This window comes from Cherax quadricarinatus, chromosome 24 (assembly GCF_038502225.1).
Source record: "Cherax quadricarinatus isolate ZL_2023a chromosome 24, ASM3850222v1, whole genome shotgun sequence".
Lineage (NCBI taxonomy): Eukaryota > Metazoa > Arthropoda > Malacostraca > Decapoda > Parastacidae > Cherax > Cherax quadricarinatus.
Genome location: NC_091315.1, coordinates 35,012,786 through 35,033,076, shown reverse-complemented (window position 1 = coordinate 35,033,076; position 20,291 = coordinate 35,012,786). Strand labels below are relative to the sequence as shown.

Below are 20,291 nucleotides of genomic sequence, written 5' to 3'. Positions count from 1 at the left end.
GGATGAATAGTTTTTGGGACCTGACGAGCTGTTGGAGTATGAGCAGTGTAATATTTTGTGAAGGGATTCAGGGAAACTGGTTAGCCAGACTTGAGTCCTGGAGGTGGGAAGTACAATGCCTGCACTTTAAAGGAGGGGTTTGGGGTATTGGCTGTTTGGAGTGACATTTAAACTGTCATATCTGGGCACTTCTGCAGAGACAGTGATTATATGTGAATGATGGTGAAAGCATTTCTTTTTTTTTTGGGCCACCCTGCTTTGGTGGGAGGCAGCCAGCATGTTAAAAACAAAAAGAAATTGCATCAGGGGAGCAATAGCCCCTCTTCCTTCCTGTAGCTGTGCCACTCTGTGCCTGTCAGTAAAGCATATGAATGTTTGCGATAGATTGAGAATGGCTTTTGCACTGAAACTAGTGGTTGGTTTTCCAAGATTGCAACCGTGAAGTTAAGTGAGTTACCCATGTATAAAGTACATCCTCTCCTCACTTAGCGATGTACTCATTTACCAGTGCCTGAGACTTACGATGGGCTCTCTGACCATTACGTGTATAATGTATATTAGAGGTGATTTCCTTTATTCTGCTTATTTCACTATACAGTACACTACTGTATAAACATTTAAAAAAATACCAGAAATGTTATAAATGGTGCAAAGGTGGCATTAAAACAATATCAAAAATGGTTGACACAAACTCACTACCATTATAGTATGCTCCTCACTTAGCGACGAATTCGTTTAATGACATGGTCTCAGGAACGGAACTCCATCGTTAAGTAAGGAGAGGCTGTATATGGTTAAGTATACGAATAGTAATTTCCTCCAGAAAATCACCAAATGTTGTTGAGATGACATTAAGCTGCAAAAACCTTACTCTTAATTTTTAATTACCACTTTATTTTCTGATGGCAATTGGAACCATGCACCAATATGATGGTTGAATAATAAATGATGAACCTTTTGTTACATAGAACTAACCTGCACCCAAATTATCCTGAACAATGGTCCATAAATGCATCAAATTATGTATTACTAAATAATTCACAGGTCTGCATTTACTGTCTGAATAATTGCACTCTTAGCCCTTAAACTGCCCAAACGTAGATCTACATTCGCTCGCGTAGTGCTCCAAACGTAGATCTACGTTCGATTTTACATGCTTTCTTATGTAAGAAAAACGTAGATCTACGTTCGGAGCATTACACGAGTGAATGTAGATCTACGTTTGGACTGTTTAAGATTTATCAGAACTTTGCTGATGTACATTAGCTCTTAAACCAATTGTCTTGGATAATCCAGAGTGCTCTGTTTGCCATTTGATCTGATTATATGTGTCTAATTTAGTGCAGTACTGTGCATTTCATTGGGAATAGTGCAACTACATACATGTATATGCCAAATTACTTGTGCTGCAAGACAATCTTCATGTCAGTTTAAATAAAATTAAATTATGGCTCTGCTCTGCGTTCATGCAACTAGAATTTTTGATACCATATTTATTGCTATACAAATTATTTATGCATACAGGTATGTCATCTTTTACTCACCCTTTGATGTGGGCTACAAAGTTGCCAAGTTTCTCCCAATTAAGGTTCTGCTTTCTGCCATGAAGGAAGTCTACAGGTAAGCAAATGCATATTTATTTTCATATTTGTGATTACAAGAGTAGAGATAAACTGTTATTTATAACCAATTTGAAACTTTCCAGTTGCTGTTGCGCACACAACTTTCTTCCTAGAAATTATTCCACTCAACCAAACTACCAGTATTTATAAAGAAATACCTTCTGCAATATTGTTTTGCAGTGTGTGTCTTCTGTATTTGTGATTTCCTAGTGTTACTGTAGTAGTTCTGTTAATACATTGTGTAGTCAATCGTTTATCTTGTCAGATTCTTTTCTCTCGTGTTTATTATTAAATGGTGGATTGTATACATTTACAATAATTGTGATCTTTAAAGTTGACATCAAGCCAGGCTACGAAAGTAGAAGAACCCTCAGCACCAGTCATAGATGTGTATGTAAAATGTAGAATACTGTATTAGCACTGTCAGATAAGCTAATGGAAAATTTTATTATTCTTTATGTATTCGTTTGTCTGACATATTTGGGAAATGTTGGAAAATTGACATATTTGGGAAACGTTGGAAAATTATATAAATTTCAGTGGCATCCATTAGGAAGACCGCATATTTCTGTACCAAGAAATGTAGTTTTGAAGAATTCAAAATTAAGGTAACTTTTTATGACAGGTTTTTAATCTATACACATTATAGGAAGGTAACGGCATCATACAAATTAAGGCTTCATTTCAAAGTTTTATTACTGCCTAGTTGGATCCAAATTGCTTGCTGCTGGCAATAGTGAAGAAAAGGCATGTGTTTGGAACAAGTTTTTATTTGGATGGTTCTTTACTTTATGTAGAATTTTATCAAGTCATAAATTGATAAAACTAAACAGCAAAATGTTTTTTTTTTTCAATAGCAGCTTGTTCTACAACATGTATCTTCTCTTTACCATTAATGCCAAACTGACAGTTTTAAAATCCAAGCTAGTACAGTACAATGAAAATAATTTAAATTAGTAAATTAAGTTTAATGATGATCTTTTAAGCTTACCAATCATCAGTACTGTTTTTTATGATTTTTGGCCTTTTAAGTTCATGTAGGTAGCTATCTTGAACACTTAAGATCTTTTGCCTTAAAGGGTGAAGAAGATCAGTGATGGAGTAACTCATGCAGCAAAGGTGTTCCCCAACGGTTATCTCAGCATGATCCTTATTGGCACCATCAAGGGTAAGGAAATTTTTACTGTTATAGCTTATTATTGAGCATTAATTTTGATGTGTTACATAAACAGTTCTAAATACTTTTTAAGTCTCCAAGATTCTAAAAGATGAGACATATCATGATATTTTCTTTATGCAGTACTACTTTCTTATATTAAGTATCCAGGATTTCAAAGCTTTTAAAGTATGCAAAGTGGCAATTGAGAAACATGAGTAACATAACTTTGCAGAGCAGTGTGATTCATATTATGGAAAAAGAACAAAGGAAAAGTCAAGTTTTTAAGATAAGCCCACATCTCTCTCTCTCTCTCTCTCATATTGCTCTAAATATGTGTACCATTGGTGATAGTCACCCTTTGTAAATTGCTGTATGGTAAAACTGTGAAATTGCCAAATTCTTTTACACATGTTTAACATGCCTGGCATTTGGCAACTAGACAAATATACATTGGTCCTTCAGATCAGTGTTTAGGTGGCTGTGCTTGACTGAGGACTTCTCTGTCACACTTAAGAAAAATCTCCATCAAATTTAAAAACATGATCTTCTTCAAACTTAGGAACTTAATTTAATTAAGTAACTTTATTCATAAAGTTTAGTATTAACCTTTGAAATAAGGTATGGCAAGGTATGTAAAAAGGAGGGAGGGAGTATGGAGGAAGTAAATGTGATCAGATATTATGAAGTGGATTTGTTGGTGGATGGGTCTGTGTTGAAAGATGAGAAGACCCATAGAATTGATGAAGGGGGAAAAAGGTGGATGATGCATTAAGGCATATGTGGAGACAAAGAACTTTATCCATGGAAACAAAAAGAAAAAAGTACCACAGTACCTGGAGGTTATTCCGGGGATCAACGCCCCCGTGGCCCGGTCCATGATTTTAAACATTGCAGTGATTAGGAGGCTGGAAGCAGTGGAAATGCCATCTTTGAAGGCAAAGAGTAGTTTGAATATTGTACAAGGAATTTTGAGCTTGGAGATTAGGTGTGGGATAACCAAAGGTATTATTCAGAGGATAAGGAGAAATTGTTTAGGTGGTCTGGACATTTAGAGAGGATGGAGTAAAACAGGATGACAAAGTGGATGTACAGAGCTAGGTGGAGGGAAGGAGGGGTAATGGTCATCCCAGGAAAGGTTGGAGGGAAGGGATAAAAGAGGTTTTAAGTGCTAGAGGCTTGGATATTCAACAGGCTTGTGTGAGCACATTTGATAGTGAATGGAGGCAAGTGGTTTTTTATGATGGCATACTATTGGAGTTTGAGGAAGTAACATTTATGAAGGGACTCAGGGAATATACACAAATAACCCGCACATAAAAGAGAGAAGCTTACGATGACGTTTCGGTCCGACTTGGACCATTGACAAAGTCACACTCAGGGAAACTGTTTAGCCTGACTTGAGTCCTGGAGATGGGAGGTACAGTGCCTGCACTCAGAAAGAGGGGTAAAAATATTGCAGTGCTGAGGGCCTTCTGAATTGTCAGCAGAATTTTGGCAAGACAGTGAATGAGTGACAGTAAAGTACGTATTTCTTTTTTGGTTCACCCTACCTCTATGGGAGATGACTGGTGTGTATAAAATAGTTGATGTATACTTGGAGTATACCTGGAGAGCATTCCGAGGGGTCAATGCCCCTGCAGCCCAGTCCATGACCAGGCCTGGTGGTGGACCAGGGCCTAATCAACCAGGCAGCTACTGCTGGCTGCATGCTGACCTACATATGAATCACAGCTCAGCTAGGGGTCTATTGGTAATCCCCCATATGTATGCTGGGAGGCAGTTAAATAGTCTCGGGGCCTCGGACAAGATAAGATAAGATTTTGTTCAGATTTTTAACTTTGCAGGGTCAGCCACCCAGGATATTCAAAGAAAGGCAGTGCGTCATTGAGGACTGTCTGTCTTATTTCCATTGGGCTCCTCAGTCTTGTCCCCCAGGACGCAACCCACACCAGTTGACTAACACCCGAGTACCTACTTGCTGCTTGGTGAACAGGACAACAGGTTATTCATTCATTCATTCATTAAAGATTTGCCGGTACTTCCGGCCCGGGTCTTCTCCAGATGGTGACCCGGCGGTGGCCCCCTAGGCGGGGGTGTCGTTCGTCTTCTTCATTCTTCTATCTTCTCTCTTGGGCCCTCCGGTTGGAGGGTAACTTCTTCTATCTTGCATTGAGTCCCCCAGTGGGGAGTGTCTTCTAGCTTGGGATCTTCAGTGTCACAGTTGGGCAGAGGCAGAAAACAGGGTCCCATTGGAGCCACACCCCAGCTTTAGCAGACAGCAAAGTGCTGGGGAAACTTGTCTTGATGGTAGTGCTAGAGGGGGGCACCCTCCTCATTCGGAGGTATCAGCCTGTTCCTCAGTGTGTCGTGGTTGAGTCAGCCCTATGGAGGGTGGAGTAAATACGTTTGGCCAGTACTTCCATGTTGGGTGAAAGAATGTCGTCGATGATGTCTTGATCACATTCTGGAGTTCTCATTTGGTTCTTCTGGTTGGTTGTGCAGTGTCCACCACTCTTGACCTTGGCTTCTTGTTGCGGTGGGGGATTGGTAGTGGCCTGGGGAGCTGCAGCCCTTGGTTCTTGAGTTTTAGCATTCTTGGCTGGCGGTTGAAGTGTCAGAGGCAAGGCCTCGGCTTGGATAGTTGCGGTGGAGGCAGGTGGTGGTGGACTCTCATTGGTGGGATTTGCCGACGTATCAGTGGTCTCAGATTGGTCCATCTCTATGTCGAGTGGAGGTTGTGTCAGTGGTGGAGCAGCAGTTATGCTGGCAATATTTGCAGTGGTTTGTAGGATCTCAGTGGAAGGTGGTGATGCAGGGAATGTGAGTCCAGGCATGTTGTTTAGTCTGAATAGTTCGTTGATGGTGGTGTTGAAGGAGCCAGGCTCAGCTGCATTCTGTACATGAGCATACATGATGCAACATAGAATCTTGGTGGGGTCGGCAGCAGGTGCTGGGAGGAAAGTGGTAGGAGCAGCTTGCGTGGCTTGTAGTATCTTGGTAGTGTCTGCTTGAATCTTGGCAATAGCAGAATATGTGGGTGCTTGTGGTTTGGACTTCTTTTGTTGTTGTTGTTTCTTGAGTATGTCCCTTCTGATAGGGCACCTGGCAGCAAGAGTATGGTGGTCATCCTTGCAGTTCAAGCATTTCGGTGGGGAAGCAGTAGTGCAATTCTTGAAGTCATGACCCTCAAGGCCACAGGTGGAGCAGTACTTCTTGTCTTTGGCAGGGCAGTTTTTGGTGATATGCTGGTATGAGTAACAGTTATAGCACTGTGGAATATGTTGGTATTTTTCTGCTTCAATGAAGGCTGGATTGATATGGAAGTAGTGAATAGCCAGGCCCTCAGCGAGGGCTCTGGCTGCCATGTTGACGTCACTGAAGGTGACCTTCAGCATGGAGGAGGCATTGGGTATCTTGGTAAGAAATTCCACCTTGGCCCAGGGATTCTTTGCTTCAATGGACAACTTGATCTCTTCAGTAGCCTGTGTAGTGATGATTCTGTCGAGTCTTTTGAGGAACACAGTTCTTCTGGCCCTCAGTGCTGGGGAATTCAGAACAGAGAATCCATAATCTTGTAGAGTGGACATAGCAGTAGTGGTGAGCAGTTTCTCAGCCTCGGTGTCGTCAGTACAGATGACAACGAAGGCTTCTTTGAGTGATAAGATCACATTACACTTAACCTGCAGTCTGTCATTAACGACAGATGCAAGTGCTAGCTTAGTTGAGTCGTTGATTGTTCCACTCGCTGGTTTGATCTTTACTCTATTAGAGTAATACATCGTGAGTAAGCAGTGTTCCCCTCCCCAACGGGGATCGTAGGGATGTCTAAAGTATTCTCATGTGCTCGCGGTAGAGGCGTCGTTGATTGGTCAACGCGGTGACCAATCACAGAGGCGCTCAGGCCGTGGCTAGCTCGCCGGCCGGTGCTACACGCACGTCCGCACCGTCGGCTGGCTGCTACTCAAACGTCCACGTCTGCTGCTGCACTCTCTCTCTCGGCATGAGTCACTCTGAACACTGAGTAATCCACTCTGAACACTGAGCGCACCATCCCAGGCGCTGGCCTGGGTCGAAGCGTGACCTGATCTGACCTGGCTGAGGTCAGACCTTCCTCTCCTCTCTCGTCCTCTCTGTCTGTGTGTGTGTCTTCTCTGATCTCAGGTGTAAGGAAATGTGTCGAAATGTTTCTACCCCGCTGGGAATCGATCCCGGGCCCTCTGTGTGTAAAGTGAGAGCTTGGCCAGCCAGGCCATGGGGTCACCCAACACTTCTTGTGTTGTCTCTTAGCATACTGCTTTTCATTGAGGGGATGTTGCACTGCTTACTGAGTCTTCTGCTTTCATGGGGAGTGATTTTGGTGTGTAGATTTGGGACTAGTCCTGGAAGTGGGAAGTACAATGCCTGCACTTTAAAGGAGGGGCTTGAGACATTGGCTGTTTGAAGTGACATCTAAACTGTCATATCTGGGCACCTCTGCAAAGACAGTGATTATGTGTGGATGATGGTGAAAGTGTTTCTTGTTTTGGGTCACCCTGCCTTGGTTGAAGACGGCCAGTGTGTTAAAAAAAAATATTGTATACGTATCTTTCTCACCTGCATTCCAAGGAGAAACATTTATTTTGGCAAAGGTACTTTTCATGAACCTTCATAGACTTGCTTTAAATACTTATGTATATTACTGGCCATAAGTTGACCTGTTTTTAAATATTGTTTACATGTATCTAGTTATACTTTCATTTTATGAATGATTACCACAGTATGTTTTCTTCTTTCCTTCCCTTTTAGCAAGATATAAACTACATTCAACTGTTATTACATTCATCATAGATAAACCCTGATACAGGTCTCTGTCATAAGATAACCCTTTCATAGGTGCCAGGCCTCTGGTGGGTGCCCTGGCAAAACAGTGTTTCTAAGGACATATAAAAATGAGTAGCAAATAGCTCTACGGCAAGTAGTCACGGCAGCAGTGACCACTTTTTATTGGTACTAAACTTTGGTCAGAAAGTGTGCAATCAGTTAAACTTGTGCTGCAAAAATACACTGTAAAAGTTTGCTGTATCTATATGTGCCCTTATGTATTATTTTGTATAAATACTGAATTCATATTATTTTCTTTGTCAAATGTTTGCTATTGACTCTGTAATAATTACTTTTGGAATTGTTAACAAGGGGCAAGAGGCCATTCTCTTAAATTATAGTAAATGTGGTGTAAAGGAAGGTCTCATGAAATATTTAGAGTTGTAAACATTTAGAATGAGCTCCAAGAGAATCTGTAGGTTAACAACTGTTGTAAAGTTGTAAAATAAAAGGAAGATGTGCCCTTTATCTTTTTCTTGTTTGCTCTGATAGGTAACGGCTCAGGCTTCTTGAAGATTATTGAACGATTGATGCGTGGCGTATGGACACCCGCGGCTGTTGAAGTCATGCAGCCTACCTTGTGAGTGCTTGTTTAAACTGTTTAATATTAATGGTATTAATGCAGATACACTAATTCATCTCAGCAGTTTGTTTGCCTGCACAGCAAGCAATCAGAGTATCTTATGTCTTTGACTTTTTCAAATTCTTGTATTTATTTCCTTATTTACCTTTAGATTATTTCTGTTTTTCTTGCAATGGAAAATTTGTCATTTGTGGATGTGACACTGATTTCACATACTGTACTTTTGTCTTCCCTCTAGTATTTGACCACTCATAACTTTAACATTCAGAGATCAGTTAGAAACCTGTTAAGACAAATAGAGGCCAAAGTCATAGACAGTGACCACTGCCACTATAACATACTTGAAAGTTGCTATTATAAATATTGCTTGTACATAAAGAGGCCTAGAGACTTCTTTTATAACAAATTATCATTGGCACTTACCTTCAGTTTTGTACCATTGGAGTGGTTTCTTTTTTCTGGTATTAAACTTTTGCATAGTATCTGAAATACCTTAGCAGATTAGTATTGGACTTGAAATTGTATATTTTGCATTAGCAAGATATTGCTAATGGCTGCTTGGCATTTATGTTATCCAGTGTCAAAGGGTCTTAAGTTTCTTTATGCTGCCATGTCAATGATTACCCAAATTGTTCCATATTATGCAACTTATGCTTGGCACAAGGAACTAGTTTTTACTCAGTAGTATGGTAATATCACTGGATTTTTTAATTTGTTTATATTTTTTTCTGTTTATTTTCATAGCCCCACCAAGGCATCTATTGCTGCTGCCCTTATCTTTGTCATGGACAAGAAGACCGATCTCATCTCCGCTCCCCATGCTCTTGTCTATTTTGGCATCTGCATCTTCTTTGTCTACTTCAAGGTACAGTGCAACTCTTATTATACTGTAGACTTTGGAGTCCAAGAAGTCAAATCACACTAAAGGCAGTCATCATCATCATCATCATGGATTCACTTTTTCCACACAGTTTATGTAAAAATATCATTTATTTTACGAATGATACTGTATAATACATCAGTAAATACTTTATTTATTTGACAATGCCTTTGACTGTGTAAAAGTACAGTTGTTATTTGAAATTAATTCTTTTACACAATAGATATCAGTAGTACAGTACGTATAATACAGTGTAAAAATTTTACTGTATTAACTTTTCATCAACAGCTGTCATCTCTTCTGTTGGGAATCCACGATCCATTTGTGCCATTTGAGAACCTCTTCTGTGCCATATTTTTGGGTGGCATCTGGGATTCACTGGCCCATACTCTAGCTGGCAAGAAGGGAGCTGCTGCAGAGAAGGGTGGAGAGGCTGTCAAAAATGGTAATGGAAAAAATAAAAAGGACTGAGGAAGCAGTGTGTGGTTTGTGAGTGTCACTACTAACCCAGAGATACAGCTTGATTAACTTCTTGTAAGTATGTTTGTGTTTTAAAGTTTCTTGTGTGTTCTAAGCTTTGTAATATAGGGTATTTAACTTTTTTTTTTCAAATCATTAATTTTACTGCAATATCAATATTGCTGGCAGAAAATGTATGGTACTAAATGTAGCAGAGTGTAATGCATTTGAAATAAAATAAAAGAACATAAAACTGAAAAGTAAATGGAGAGAATAAAATTATATAAAAGCTGTGAGGTAAACTAAGCTACATTACTTACCATAATATACCAACTGCCAGACAAAAGCTGCAGCTCTACCAGATGTTGCTCAACAAAACATTTAAACTTCTGGGAATGTGTACTCTGAAGTGGAAGAAAGATGCATCATGATATATACAAGGAAGATAATTGAGGGCCTAGTCTCAAACTCACTCATACTCCAGTACTATATATTGTTATGACAGTGTGTAGCACTTCATAGCAATATATAGTACTGGAGTGAGAGATATGAGAGGAAGTGTAAAATTTTCTCAGAAACACAGTGGGCATAATATGGGCCATGGCTACTCAACCTGCTACCATTGGGTAGCAGAAATATAGCTGGAACAAGTGTAGAATTCTTCAAGAGGAAAATAGATCACTACCTCCACCAAGTGCCAAACGAACCAGATTATTATGGACCAGCAGGCTGCAAACAGCAACATCTTGGCCAACCAAGTTGATTATGTCATGACTATCCATCAGTCATGACATTATCAAAGTTGTATTCAAAATACAGTAGTCATAACAGGATTAACAATTAGAGATGAACAGTCTTGCTTCAATTTTGTAATCTTAACAGGCAATTTAGGTCTTATCATGGCAGCCATATCAATAACTACAAACTACTAAGTAAATGAGTACCTCATAAAATAGAGTGCCCCACAGGAATATGGCTTGAAATAAACCAATGATACTAACAATTATCCAATAAACCCACAGTACTCAGCCTCTAATACACAACTCCATACACCTCTGCTATGTATCATGCTAGCTAAACTAGCACAGAAAAAAAACTAGTTTAAATTTGTTAGTTTAAGTCTGTCACCTAACCATTTTTTGTTGCATTGTTCTGTCATAGTAATAAAGTACTACATTAATTTTCTGTGTTCACACATGCACACTGAACACACTAAACTTACACATGGTTATCTCATGGAAGGGCACCCAGCACGATTTTGCAAGAATTGTCAGATAGATTGTCTTTTTCTTCACAGAGCAGGTCAGTTTCATTTTGGACACCTTCAACTCCCAGACTTGTTTGGTTGTCAGCTCTTGGCAATATTTGCTTAGGGACTCTGTGGAAACTGGCTGACCAGACTTGAGTTTTGGCAGGTGATATACTGACCTGTTCATCACAAAGAAATTTGAGCTAGAAATAAATATAATTACTGTATTAACTAAAGTTTTGGTGATTTTTTACCTATCTTGTATTACTTGAGCTGTTAGTACCTAGTTTTCAGCCATGTTGGTATTCAAGGATACTAGTATTGTTTTAATCTTTTTGATCATCTACCAAGGCATGGGTGACACAGAAAAGGAAACTCTCTTACCATCATTCATTCAATCAATGCCTTGCCTGAATTGTGCTGACATTACAATTCCAGTCTACTAAATTTGTGTGAAGTTCATGTGGATAATTTTCCATGAACCCTGTGCCATCTTCACCTGCTACTTTTCTGTAATTCATTGTGTCATCCACAAATTTGAGTGTGGTGAATGATATTTTTCTGTAATTGAATATTTTTAACAATGATGATGCACGGTATATTCAAATATTCCATGTTCCATAAACATTTAGGATATAAATTTGAACTCATTATCTTTCATATTTTTTTTTCTTAACACACTGGATGTCTCCCACTAAAGTAGGGTGACCCAAAAAGCACTCACCATTATTTACACTATCACTGTCTTGCCATAGGCACACAGATATGACCATTCAGATGCCGCTCCAAACAGCAGGGACTATACTTCCCACCTCCAGGACTCAAGTCCAGCTAACCGGTTTCCCAGAATTCCTTCACAAAATGTTTCCTTGCTCATACTCCAACAGTTTGTCAGGACCCAAAAACCATTTGCCTCCACTCACTCCTATCTAACATGCTCACATACATGCCTGCTGGAGGTCCAAGCCCCTTGCACACAAAAATCTCCTTATATTTTTTAACACACTGGCTCTCTTCTTCCAAGGTAGGACAACCCAAAAAATTAAACATTGTTAATGAAAAATGTATTTTAAATTATCCTCTGAACATTTAAAATTATACTGTATAGTATTTTTTTTTTTAATTTCTGTTATTGAGCCTATAATGATTTTAATAACCAAATTTCATTTTGTAATTTTTCAACAGTTTTATTTGTGTACTCATTGCTGAATCGTAATCACCTGTGGTTTACATTTTACCTTTTGCTGGGAGGAAAGATTTAAAGTGTGAACCCCTCAAGGAAGGTTCTTTAATGTTGGTGAGGGGCTTTTGATCTAGGGAATTGGATCTGTGCTTCAGTTCCCTGAACTAAGCCTGAATACCTTCCACCTCCCCCCTCCCCACAGGTGCTACATAATCCAATGGGTTTAGCACTCCCCCTTGATTATTATAATAATAATAATCAAAATGTGAATTTCTTATAAAAAAAATATTGACTGACTATTAGAAAAATTGCTATTGAAATTTCCATGCTGTCAATTTTTACTGTACTCAGATTCCTAAATTTACAATGCTTTTACATGAAACTAATGAAATAATATATTTATGCATTTTTTTTATTGCAGGATAAAACCTTCACAACTCCTACTGTTACTATCAAGACAAGCATTGGTAAAAATGTGTTCTGGCTCAGGGTTTGAGACCTGAATTTTTAAAGTAATATTCAGTGATTATGAAATTAAATGGTCTGTATATACCAGCAGTAGCAACAGGGATTCTGCTTTTATTGTGATAATTCACATTGTATATTCAGATTCTGCCCCTTTTATACTCAGAATTGGTATAAACCTCAGAATTGAGCAGATTTCATGTACAGGATAATATTCCCTTTAACTATAAAAGTGGCCAAGTCCCCAGCATGTAGATACACATCACGTTTGAAGTACAGTATATCAATGCTAATGGCATCAAAGAAAATTCTGTCCACTTTGTAAACTGCCATACAGTGATATTGTATATCTTTAAAGTTTACTAAATGCACAATAATGTAAGAAAGTATAAGCATTTATGCTATTTTGTGTATAGTATTTCACTCAAATCCAGTAAAAAAAATTCACTCCACTATGCATTAGTAAATGGTGTATAGAAGAAATAGTTATCAATTAAGATGTTATGCAACTTTGGAAAGTAAATGCAGAATGTTCAGGTGTTATGTAGATATTGTAGCACCAAGTTGATGTCAAGATAATACATTACATATAGGTTTTGTGATTATTAGTAAAGCCATTTATTGTACTTAAGCACTGAAACATAAATGAAGTTAACTATATATAGATAATATATTCTTCATAACTAACAAGAACGTACAAAGAAATTTTAAACTATTGAATATTAATGCACTGATTTTATGGACTCTTTAGAAATGTTGATTTTAGCAGTACTGTATTATTAAAATTTATTAATTGTAGTATTTTAATTCAATTATTCTTTTACAGTATTTAAATTCAGACATTCTTATTTAAAAGCAGAAGTGTCACAAAAGATGTGTTTGTAAGGTTCAAGCAGTTTAGACTGTCTCTGGTATTGTGATTCATGTTTTCTGTAACCTAAAATCTTTCGTCTAAGTAGTCAATCCTGTGAGTGTTTTAGTATCCAATGTCAATGTTCCTTCTAGTCATGTTTAATGTAATGGCAAAGATTTGTTCCTTGTACTCCTTACTGCCATGTAGTTTAGAGATCATATGTTCTTCAGTAGCACTTCATGGCAGCAAGGAGTAGTAAAATGTAGCTGTCTTTACCATAAATGTTTTGGGTTTAACATTACCCAGGCAGATTTCATTTTATCTTCTCCAGTGTTAATTGAAAATTTTGTAAGGAAGAGGCTATTAGGCAGCTGGGCTGCTGTGATAAACTAGTAACAAGCATTATAGTTGCTTTATTAGATGAACTTTTAATATTAGATGCATATTGGCTTGTAGACTTTGGTTGAAGTAATTTATTGGATAATGTAGCACTTGTCTAACATATATAGTAAATTTATATATACGTACTTTTTAAAAAGCAACTTAATTTAACTACAAGACATGTGATAGTGAGAGAGTTCAGCCATTGTGTAAGCAGCTGAGAAACCATTTTCTAGTTTTTTGGAGTGGCAGCACTGCTATGTAGCCCATCTGATTTTGTAAAGCTTCATGTTTATGAAGAAGACATGAAAAACTATATTCTCAGATTTATAAATGTGCAATAAATATTCAAGGATCTAAAGACAGTATTGCTGATATAGTCATTAAATAATAAATGTTCATGTGGCATGAGCTAGTCTGAGATATATGTGCTCAACATCACAAGAACTAGAGCCACTACAGTTATTCTTGTGGTGTGACTGTTTTGTGACAAACTTGTAATGATAAATTTTTGCAGAAAATAAAAATAAGACCGTGTTACTTTCTTTTAATAACCATTTTCTTGAGATAATTAACACGAAAACATATTTATCAGTTGGAATTTTTTTTTTTCCTCTCCTCAACAAGTCGGCCATCTCCCACCGAGGCAGGGTGACCAAAAAAAGAAAGAAAATCCCCAAAAAGAAAATACTTTGATCATCATTCAACACTTTCACCACACTCACACATTATCACTGTTTTTGCAGAGGTGCTCAGAATACAACAGTTTAGAAGCATGTACGTATAAAGATACACAACATGTATATACATGTATATATTTTTTGCTTTGGAGAATATAAAAAACTTGCTAATCTCTATTTGCTACACTAAAGTTTGACCTTTTCAATATACAAAGTACTATAATACCCTTCATAGACCCCTTACTACGCTTGGATACGTATGTTCGTAACGCCTTTGCGAATAACCACTCAGTTATTGCCATATTTTTTGACCTTGAGAAGGCATATGACACAACTTGGAGGTATAATATTTTAGCCCAAGCCCACTCCTTAGGCCTTCGAGACAATCTACCATCCTTCCTTAAGAACTTTTTAACTGACAGGCATTTCCGTGTTCGGGTTAATAATGTGCTCTCCCCGGACTTTATCCAAGCTGAAGGTGTCCCCCAGGGATGTGTTCTGAGCACAACACTTTTTCTCCTTGCTATTAATGATTTGGTCGCTAGTCTTCCATTGAATATTTGGCCATCACTCTATGTTGATGACTTTGCTATTGCCTGTGCAGGCGCCGACTGTCACCTTATTATAGTTTCTCTCCAGCATGCAGTCGACCGTGTTTCCAATTGGGCCACCACACGTGGGTTTAAATTTTCCAGCACTAAAACCCACCAAATTACTTTCACTAGATGCTCTGTCATCTCCGATCATCCTTTGTACCTCTATGGCTCCCGTATCCCTGAACGTGATACAGTCAAGTTTCTGGGCCTCCTCTTTGATCGTAGGTTATCCTGGAAACCTCACATTACCTCTCTGAAGGCAACTTGCCACAGCCGGCTGAACCTCCTTAAAACCCTTGCTCATCTTTCATGGGGAGCTGATTGTCGAACCCTCCTTCGCCTACATTCCACCCTTATCTTATCGAAACTTGATTATGGTGACCAGATCTATTCAGCGGCATCTCCTACTACTCTCTCTAGCCTTAACCCCATTCATCACCAAGGATTACGTTTATGCCTTGGTGCTTTTCGCTCTTCCCCTGTCGAGAGCCTCTATGCAGAAGTGAACGTTCCATCCTTATCCGATCGCCGTGATGCCCATTGCCTTCGCTACTATGTACGCTCTCATGATCTCCGTAATCTTTCCATTTATAAAATGGTCACTGATATTAGTGGACATTCTTTATTTGTTCGCCGCCCCTGTTTACTCCGTCCCTTCTCTCTTTGCCTTCATTCGCTCTTGTCTTCTCTTCAATTACCACCTTTCTATGTACATGTAGCATCTCACTTTTCCCTACCCCCCTGGGAAGTTCCAGCTGTTCGAGTCTGTTCTTTCTCTCTCCCTTGCTCGAAAGCCCAACTGTCTATGGTCGCTTCCCGCTCTCTTTTTCTTGACCACTTTCACTCTCATTCTCATGCCATTGCTGTGTACACAGATGGCTCTAAGTCTTCTGATGGCGTAGGATTCGCAGCAGTGTTTCCGGACAGCGTCGTACAAGGGCATTTACTATCTTCGGCTAGTATTTTTACTGCTGAATTGTATGCCATCCTTACAGCACTTACCCGTATTGCATCTATGCCTGTGTCATCATTTGTGGTTGTCTCAGACTCCCTTAGTGCTTTACAGGCTATACAGGAATTTGATACACCTCACCCCTTAGTCCTCCGTATCCAACTTTGGCTACGCCGTATCTTTACCAAGCATAAAGATATTGTTTTTTGTTGGGTCCCTGGTCATGTTGACGTACAGGGCAATGAACAGGCAGACACTGCTGCGCGGTCAGCAGTACATGACCTACCAGTTTCATGTAGAGGTATTCCATTTACGGACTATTTTGCTGCAATGTCTTCCCAACTTCACACCCGTTGGCAACAGCGTTGGTCTACTATGCTCGGCAACAAACTTCAATCTATTAAACCGAGTATAGGTTACTGGCCGTCTTCTTATCACCAGTGTCGAGGTTGGGAGACTACTCTCTCCCGTCTTCGCATTGGCCATACTCGTCTTACTCATGGATATCTCATGGAGAGGCGCCCTGCTCCTCTCTGTGAGAATTGCCAAGTTCCATTATCAGTCAGCCACATTCTGTTGGACTGCCCACTTTATCAACGAGCACGCAGAATTTACCTCCGTCGTCGTCTTCGCTCTGCTGCTCTCTCTCTACCTTCCCTTCTCGCTGATGGACCCACCTTTCATCCAGACTCTCTCACTGACTTTTTGACAACAACCGACTTACTTCACAAATTCTGATACCTTCAGCCCTTTCTACTTCAATCTCTTGCTACCCTCTACCCCCGTACTATCCCCTGCCCCGCTGTTTTCTGTAACCTACTGATCATCCCTCCTCCCTTCTGCCATCCAATACCCTCGCTTCCTTCCCTACCCTGCAGCGCTGTATAGCCCTTGTGGCTTAGCGCTTCTTTTTGATTATAATAATAATAATATAATACCGTTCATATTTTTATCATTTTTTTTTTTTATCACACTGGCCGATTCCCACCAAGGCAGGGTGGCCCGAAAAAGAAAAACTTTCACCATCATTCACTCCATCACTGTCTTGCCAGAAGGGTGCTTTACACTTCAGTTTTTAAACTGCAACATTAACACCCCTCCTTCAGAGTGCAGGCACTGTACTTCCCATCTCCAGGACTCAAGTCTGGCCTGCCGGTTTCCCTGAACCCCTTCATAAATGTTACTTTGCTCACACTCCAACAGCACGTCAAGTTTTAAAAACCATTTGTCTCCATTCACTCCTATCAAACACGCTCACGCATGCCTGCTGGAAGTCCAAGCCCCTCGCACACAAAACCTCCTTTACCCCCTCCCTCCAACCTTTCCTAGGCCGACCCCTACCCCGCCTTCCTTCCACTACAGACTGATACACTCTTGAAGTTATTCTGTTTCGCTCCATTCTCTGAATATAATTGAGACTTTTTAACACACCAGCCTTCTCATACCAAGATAGGGTGACCTGAAGTAGAAACACTAGCCTTCACTCACTCCTATCTCTGTCTTGCCAGAGGGGTGCCAGCTTTACACCTCAGATGCCCCTCCAAACTGCAATATCCCTACCCCTCCCTCAGAGTGCAGGCACCATACTCCCCACTACTAGGACTTCAGTCTGGCTAACTGGTTTTCCTGGATCCCTTATTAAATGTTACCTTGCTCACACTCCAACAACACGTTAAGTCATAAAAACCACTGGCCTCCACTCCTATCTAACAAGTTTGTACATGACTGCTACATTTCCAAGCCCCTCACACACAAAACCACCTTTACTTCCTCCCCCCAGCCTTTCCTAGGACAACCCCATCCCTCCTTCCCTCCACTACAGATTTATACACCCACTAGGACATCCTATTTTGCTCCATCTTTTCAAAATGTCCAGGCCACCTCAATGGCCCCCTCCTCACCCCTCTGGATAATACTTTTAGTAACTCCACACCTCCAAATCTCCAAACTAGAAAATCTGGTATGTAATTTGAAGTGCTATTTAGTAATTGTTGTCTAATACAGTAATGTCATTTATAATTAAATATGAGCTGTAAAGGCACATTTGAGAATTCTTATCCTATTAGCAGTAATATACCTTATGACTTGTCCTAGTCATCAAAGGGCACAGGAAATTCATTAATTCATTTATTTGCCAACATGCAACAATGCTACATTTAAACAAAAGAGATATTAAAAAAGCAACTTGTTACAATAAAGCAACCCCTCTAGGGAGGTGCCTTAATGCTGGTGAAGGGTTCTTGATTCAAGGAATTGGATCTATTTATCTCTTCCTTGGATCAAATCTGATTATTTCCCATTCCCTAGGCACCATATGGCTCCTAAGTATTTAGCACTCCACCTCCCATGAATACGAAAATAAGAGATGATATGCTCAATTGATGTTAAAATAGGTGAGGTAATGAACGTGACGAAGCAGTGGTGTCAAAGCAATGTAATTTTCCAGTTGAGTGAGGCAAACCCTATAAAGTGTAACTCACATTGCAGAATCCAAAGAGATTAGAGCTTAATCTCTTTGTTGATCAATGGGTTTGGTGCTCCACTATGAATGTCATAATAATCACTGTTGATCAAACCTGATTACCTAGTGTGCCCAGGTGTCCTGTAGTTTGGTTGGTAGGGCACTCAACTTATACACTGAGGTCCATGGTTTGATCCTGGGCATGGGTGGAAACATCTGGGTATGTTTCCTTAAGACACCTCACCTAACAGTAAATATGTACCTAGGTATAAGTCAACTGGTGTAGGTTACAACCTGGGGACAAAATTAACTTAATTTGCCCAAAATGCTCTGCATAACCAGGGGCTTTCTATATACTGTAGTATGTTATTGACGTCAGCTAGATCTGTATAAGTTGTATCATGTACTTGTAGTAATAAAGATTATTATTATTACGAATTATAATAGGTGCTGTATGTCACAGCTTACAATAAGATGATTTTCCAACCAGCACTTGTATGACATAGTTATATCAGCAGCACCAACTGATAGCTTCTGGGGCTATGGGATGAGAATAAGGTCACAGTTGGTGCCATACCTAAAGTATACCTGGAGGATGTTCTGAGGGTCAATGTCCCCACGGCCCAGTCCATGACCAGGCCTCGCAGTGGATGAGAGCCTGATCAACCAGGCTGTTACTGCCAGTTGCACACAAACTGATGTACGAACCACAGCCCAGCTGGTCAGGTAATTTCTAGGTGCCTGTCCAGTTCCCTCTTGAAGACAGCCTGGGGTCTATTGGTAATTCCCTCTTATGTATGCTGGAAGGCAGTCGAAGTCTTGGGCCCCTGACAATTACTGTGTTGTCTCTTAGTGTACTCATGGCATCCTTGCTTTTCATTGGAGGGATGTTGCACCTCCTGCCAAGTCTTTTGCTTTCATATGGAGCGATTTCTGTGTGCAGATTTGGGACTAATCCCTCTAGGATTTTCCAAGTGTATATTATAATGTATCTTTCTTGCCTGCATTAAAAGGAATGCATGTCAAGGAACTTCAGCCATTTAAGGTAATTGGTGTGCTTTATTGTACTACTGATATGTGCAGTGAAAGTTCTCTATATATTTTCCAGGTCTGCAATTTCGCCTGTCTGTGGAATCTATGCCACAGAAATGCTGGATGTAAAATCATACTATTGTAAACTGTGTGACTGAGTATTTACAGCACTGAGTATTTTAAGCATGGACCTATACACAATAAACAAAAAAACCCACACATAGGAGAAAGGAGTATACGATGGTGTTGCGGTCCGACCTGAACCATTTACAAAGTCCAAGTCGGACCGAAATATCATATGCTCCTCTCTCCTATGTGCGTTTTTTTGTGTATTGTTCCAGTCACAGTACTGTGTCTTTTTGTTCTTTCTACATGGACCATTGTTTGAGTCCCAATCCATTCTTCTGTTTATTTACTGAGAATCATTCATTGTGACTTATCTTGGGTTTACATTTTACAGTACAGCACATACAAACTATGTATACACCATAAAATGAGTAAAATGAGTGAAAACTAGTGTATTTATTTTGGTTGCACAGCATATCTGAGCTAATCAATGTTTATTATTATTATTATTATAATAAAAAAGAAGCGCTAAGCCATAATCAATGTTTAGTATTGAATTATATTACTTGTTTTGCCAAATTTATACGTAGACACTTATGTACTTATGGTGGAGTAAGGTTAACATATTTTAGGTTATTTTAAGTCAGACCTAAACCACTAGGGGTTGTATAGCTCCCATGTCCTGTTGAATTAACATAAGATTTGTTGAGATTTTTAACGCAGAGGGTTAGCCAGTGCATCATCAAGGGCTGTCTTATTTCCATTGGGATTCTTTCATCTTGTCCCCCATGATGCAACCCACACCAGACA

At 39.6% G+C, this 20,291-nt stretch overlaps 1 protein-coding gene across 2 annotated transcripts in view; it reads left to right on the top strand.

The window, feature by feature from the left end:
* Positions 1–14,231, top strand: part of LOC128690918 (trimeric intracellular cation channel type 1B.1) — a 37,959-nt gene extending 23,728 nt beyond the window's left edge. Inside the window, exons 3-8 of one of the 2 annotated variants that reach the window (XR_011392384.1) lie at positions 1,525–1,620; positions 2,702–2,790; positions 8,134–8,221; positions 8,969–9,089; positions 9,393–9,638; positions 12,417–14,231. Coding sequence is in view for 1 of the 2 variants with exons in the window: in XM_070088347.1 (XP_069944448.1) it covers positions 1,525–1,620; positions 2,702–2,790; positions 8,134–8,221; positions 8,969–9,089; positions 9,393–9,549; positions 12,417–12,421 (556 nt within the window). In the remaining variant the exon portion in view is untranslated. The remainder of the gene's footprint in view (positions 1–1,524; positions 1,621–2,701; positions 2,791–8,133; positions 8,222–8,968; positions 9,090–9,392; positions 9,639–12,416) is intronic. The other variant, XM_070088347.1, reaches the window with a different exon arrangement.
* The last annotated feature ends 6,060 nt before the right edge of the window (positions 14,232–20,291 follow it).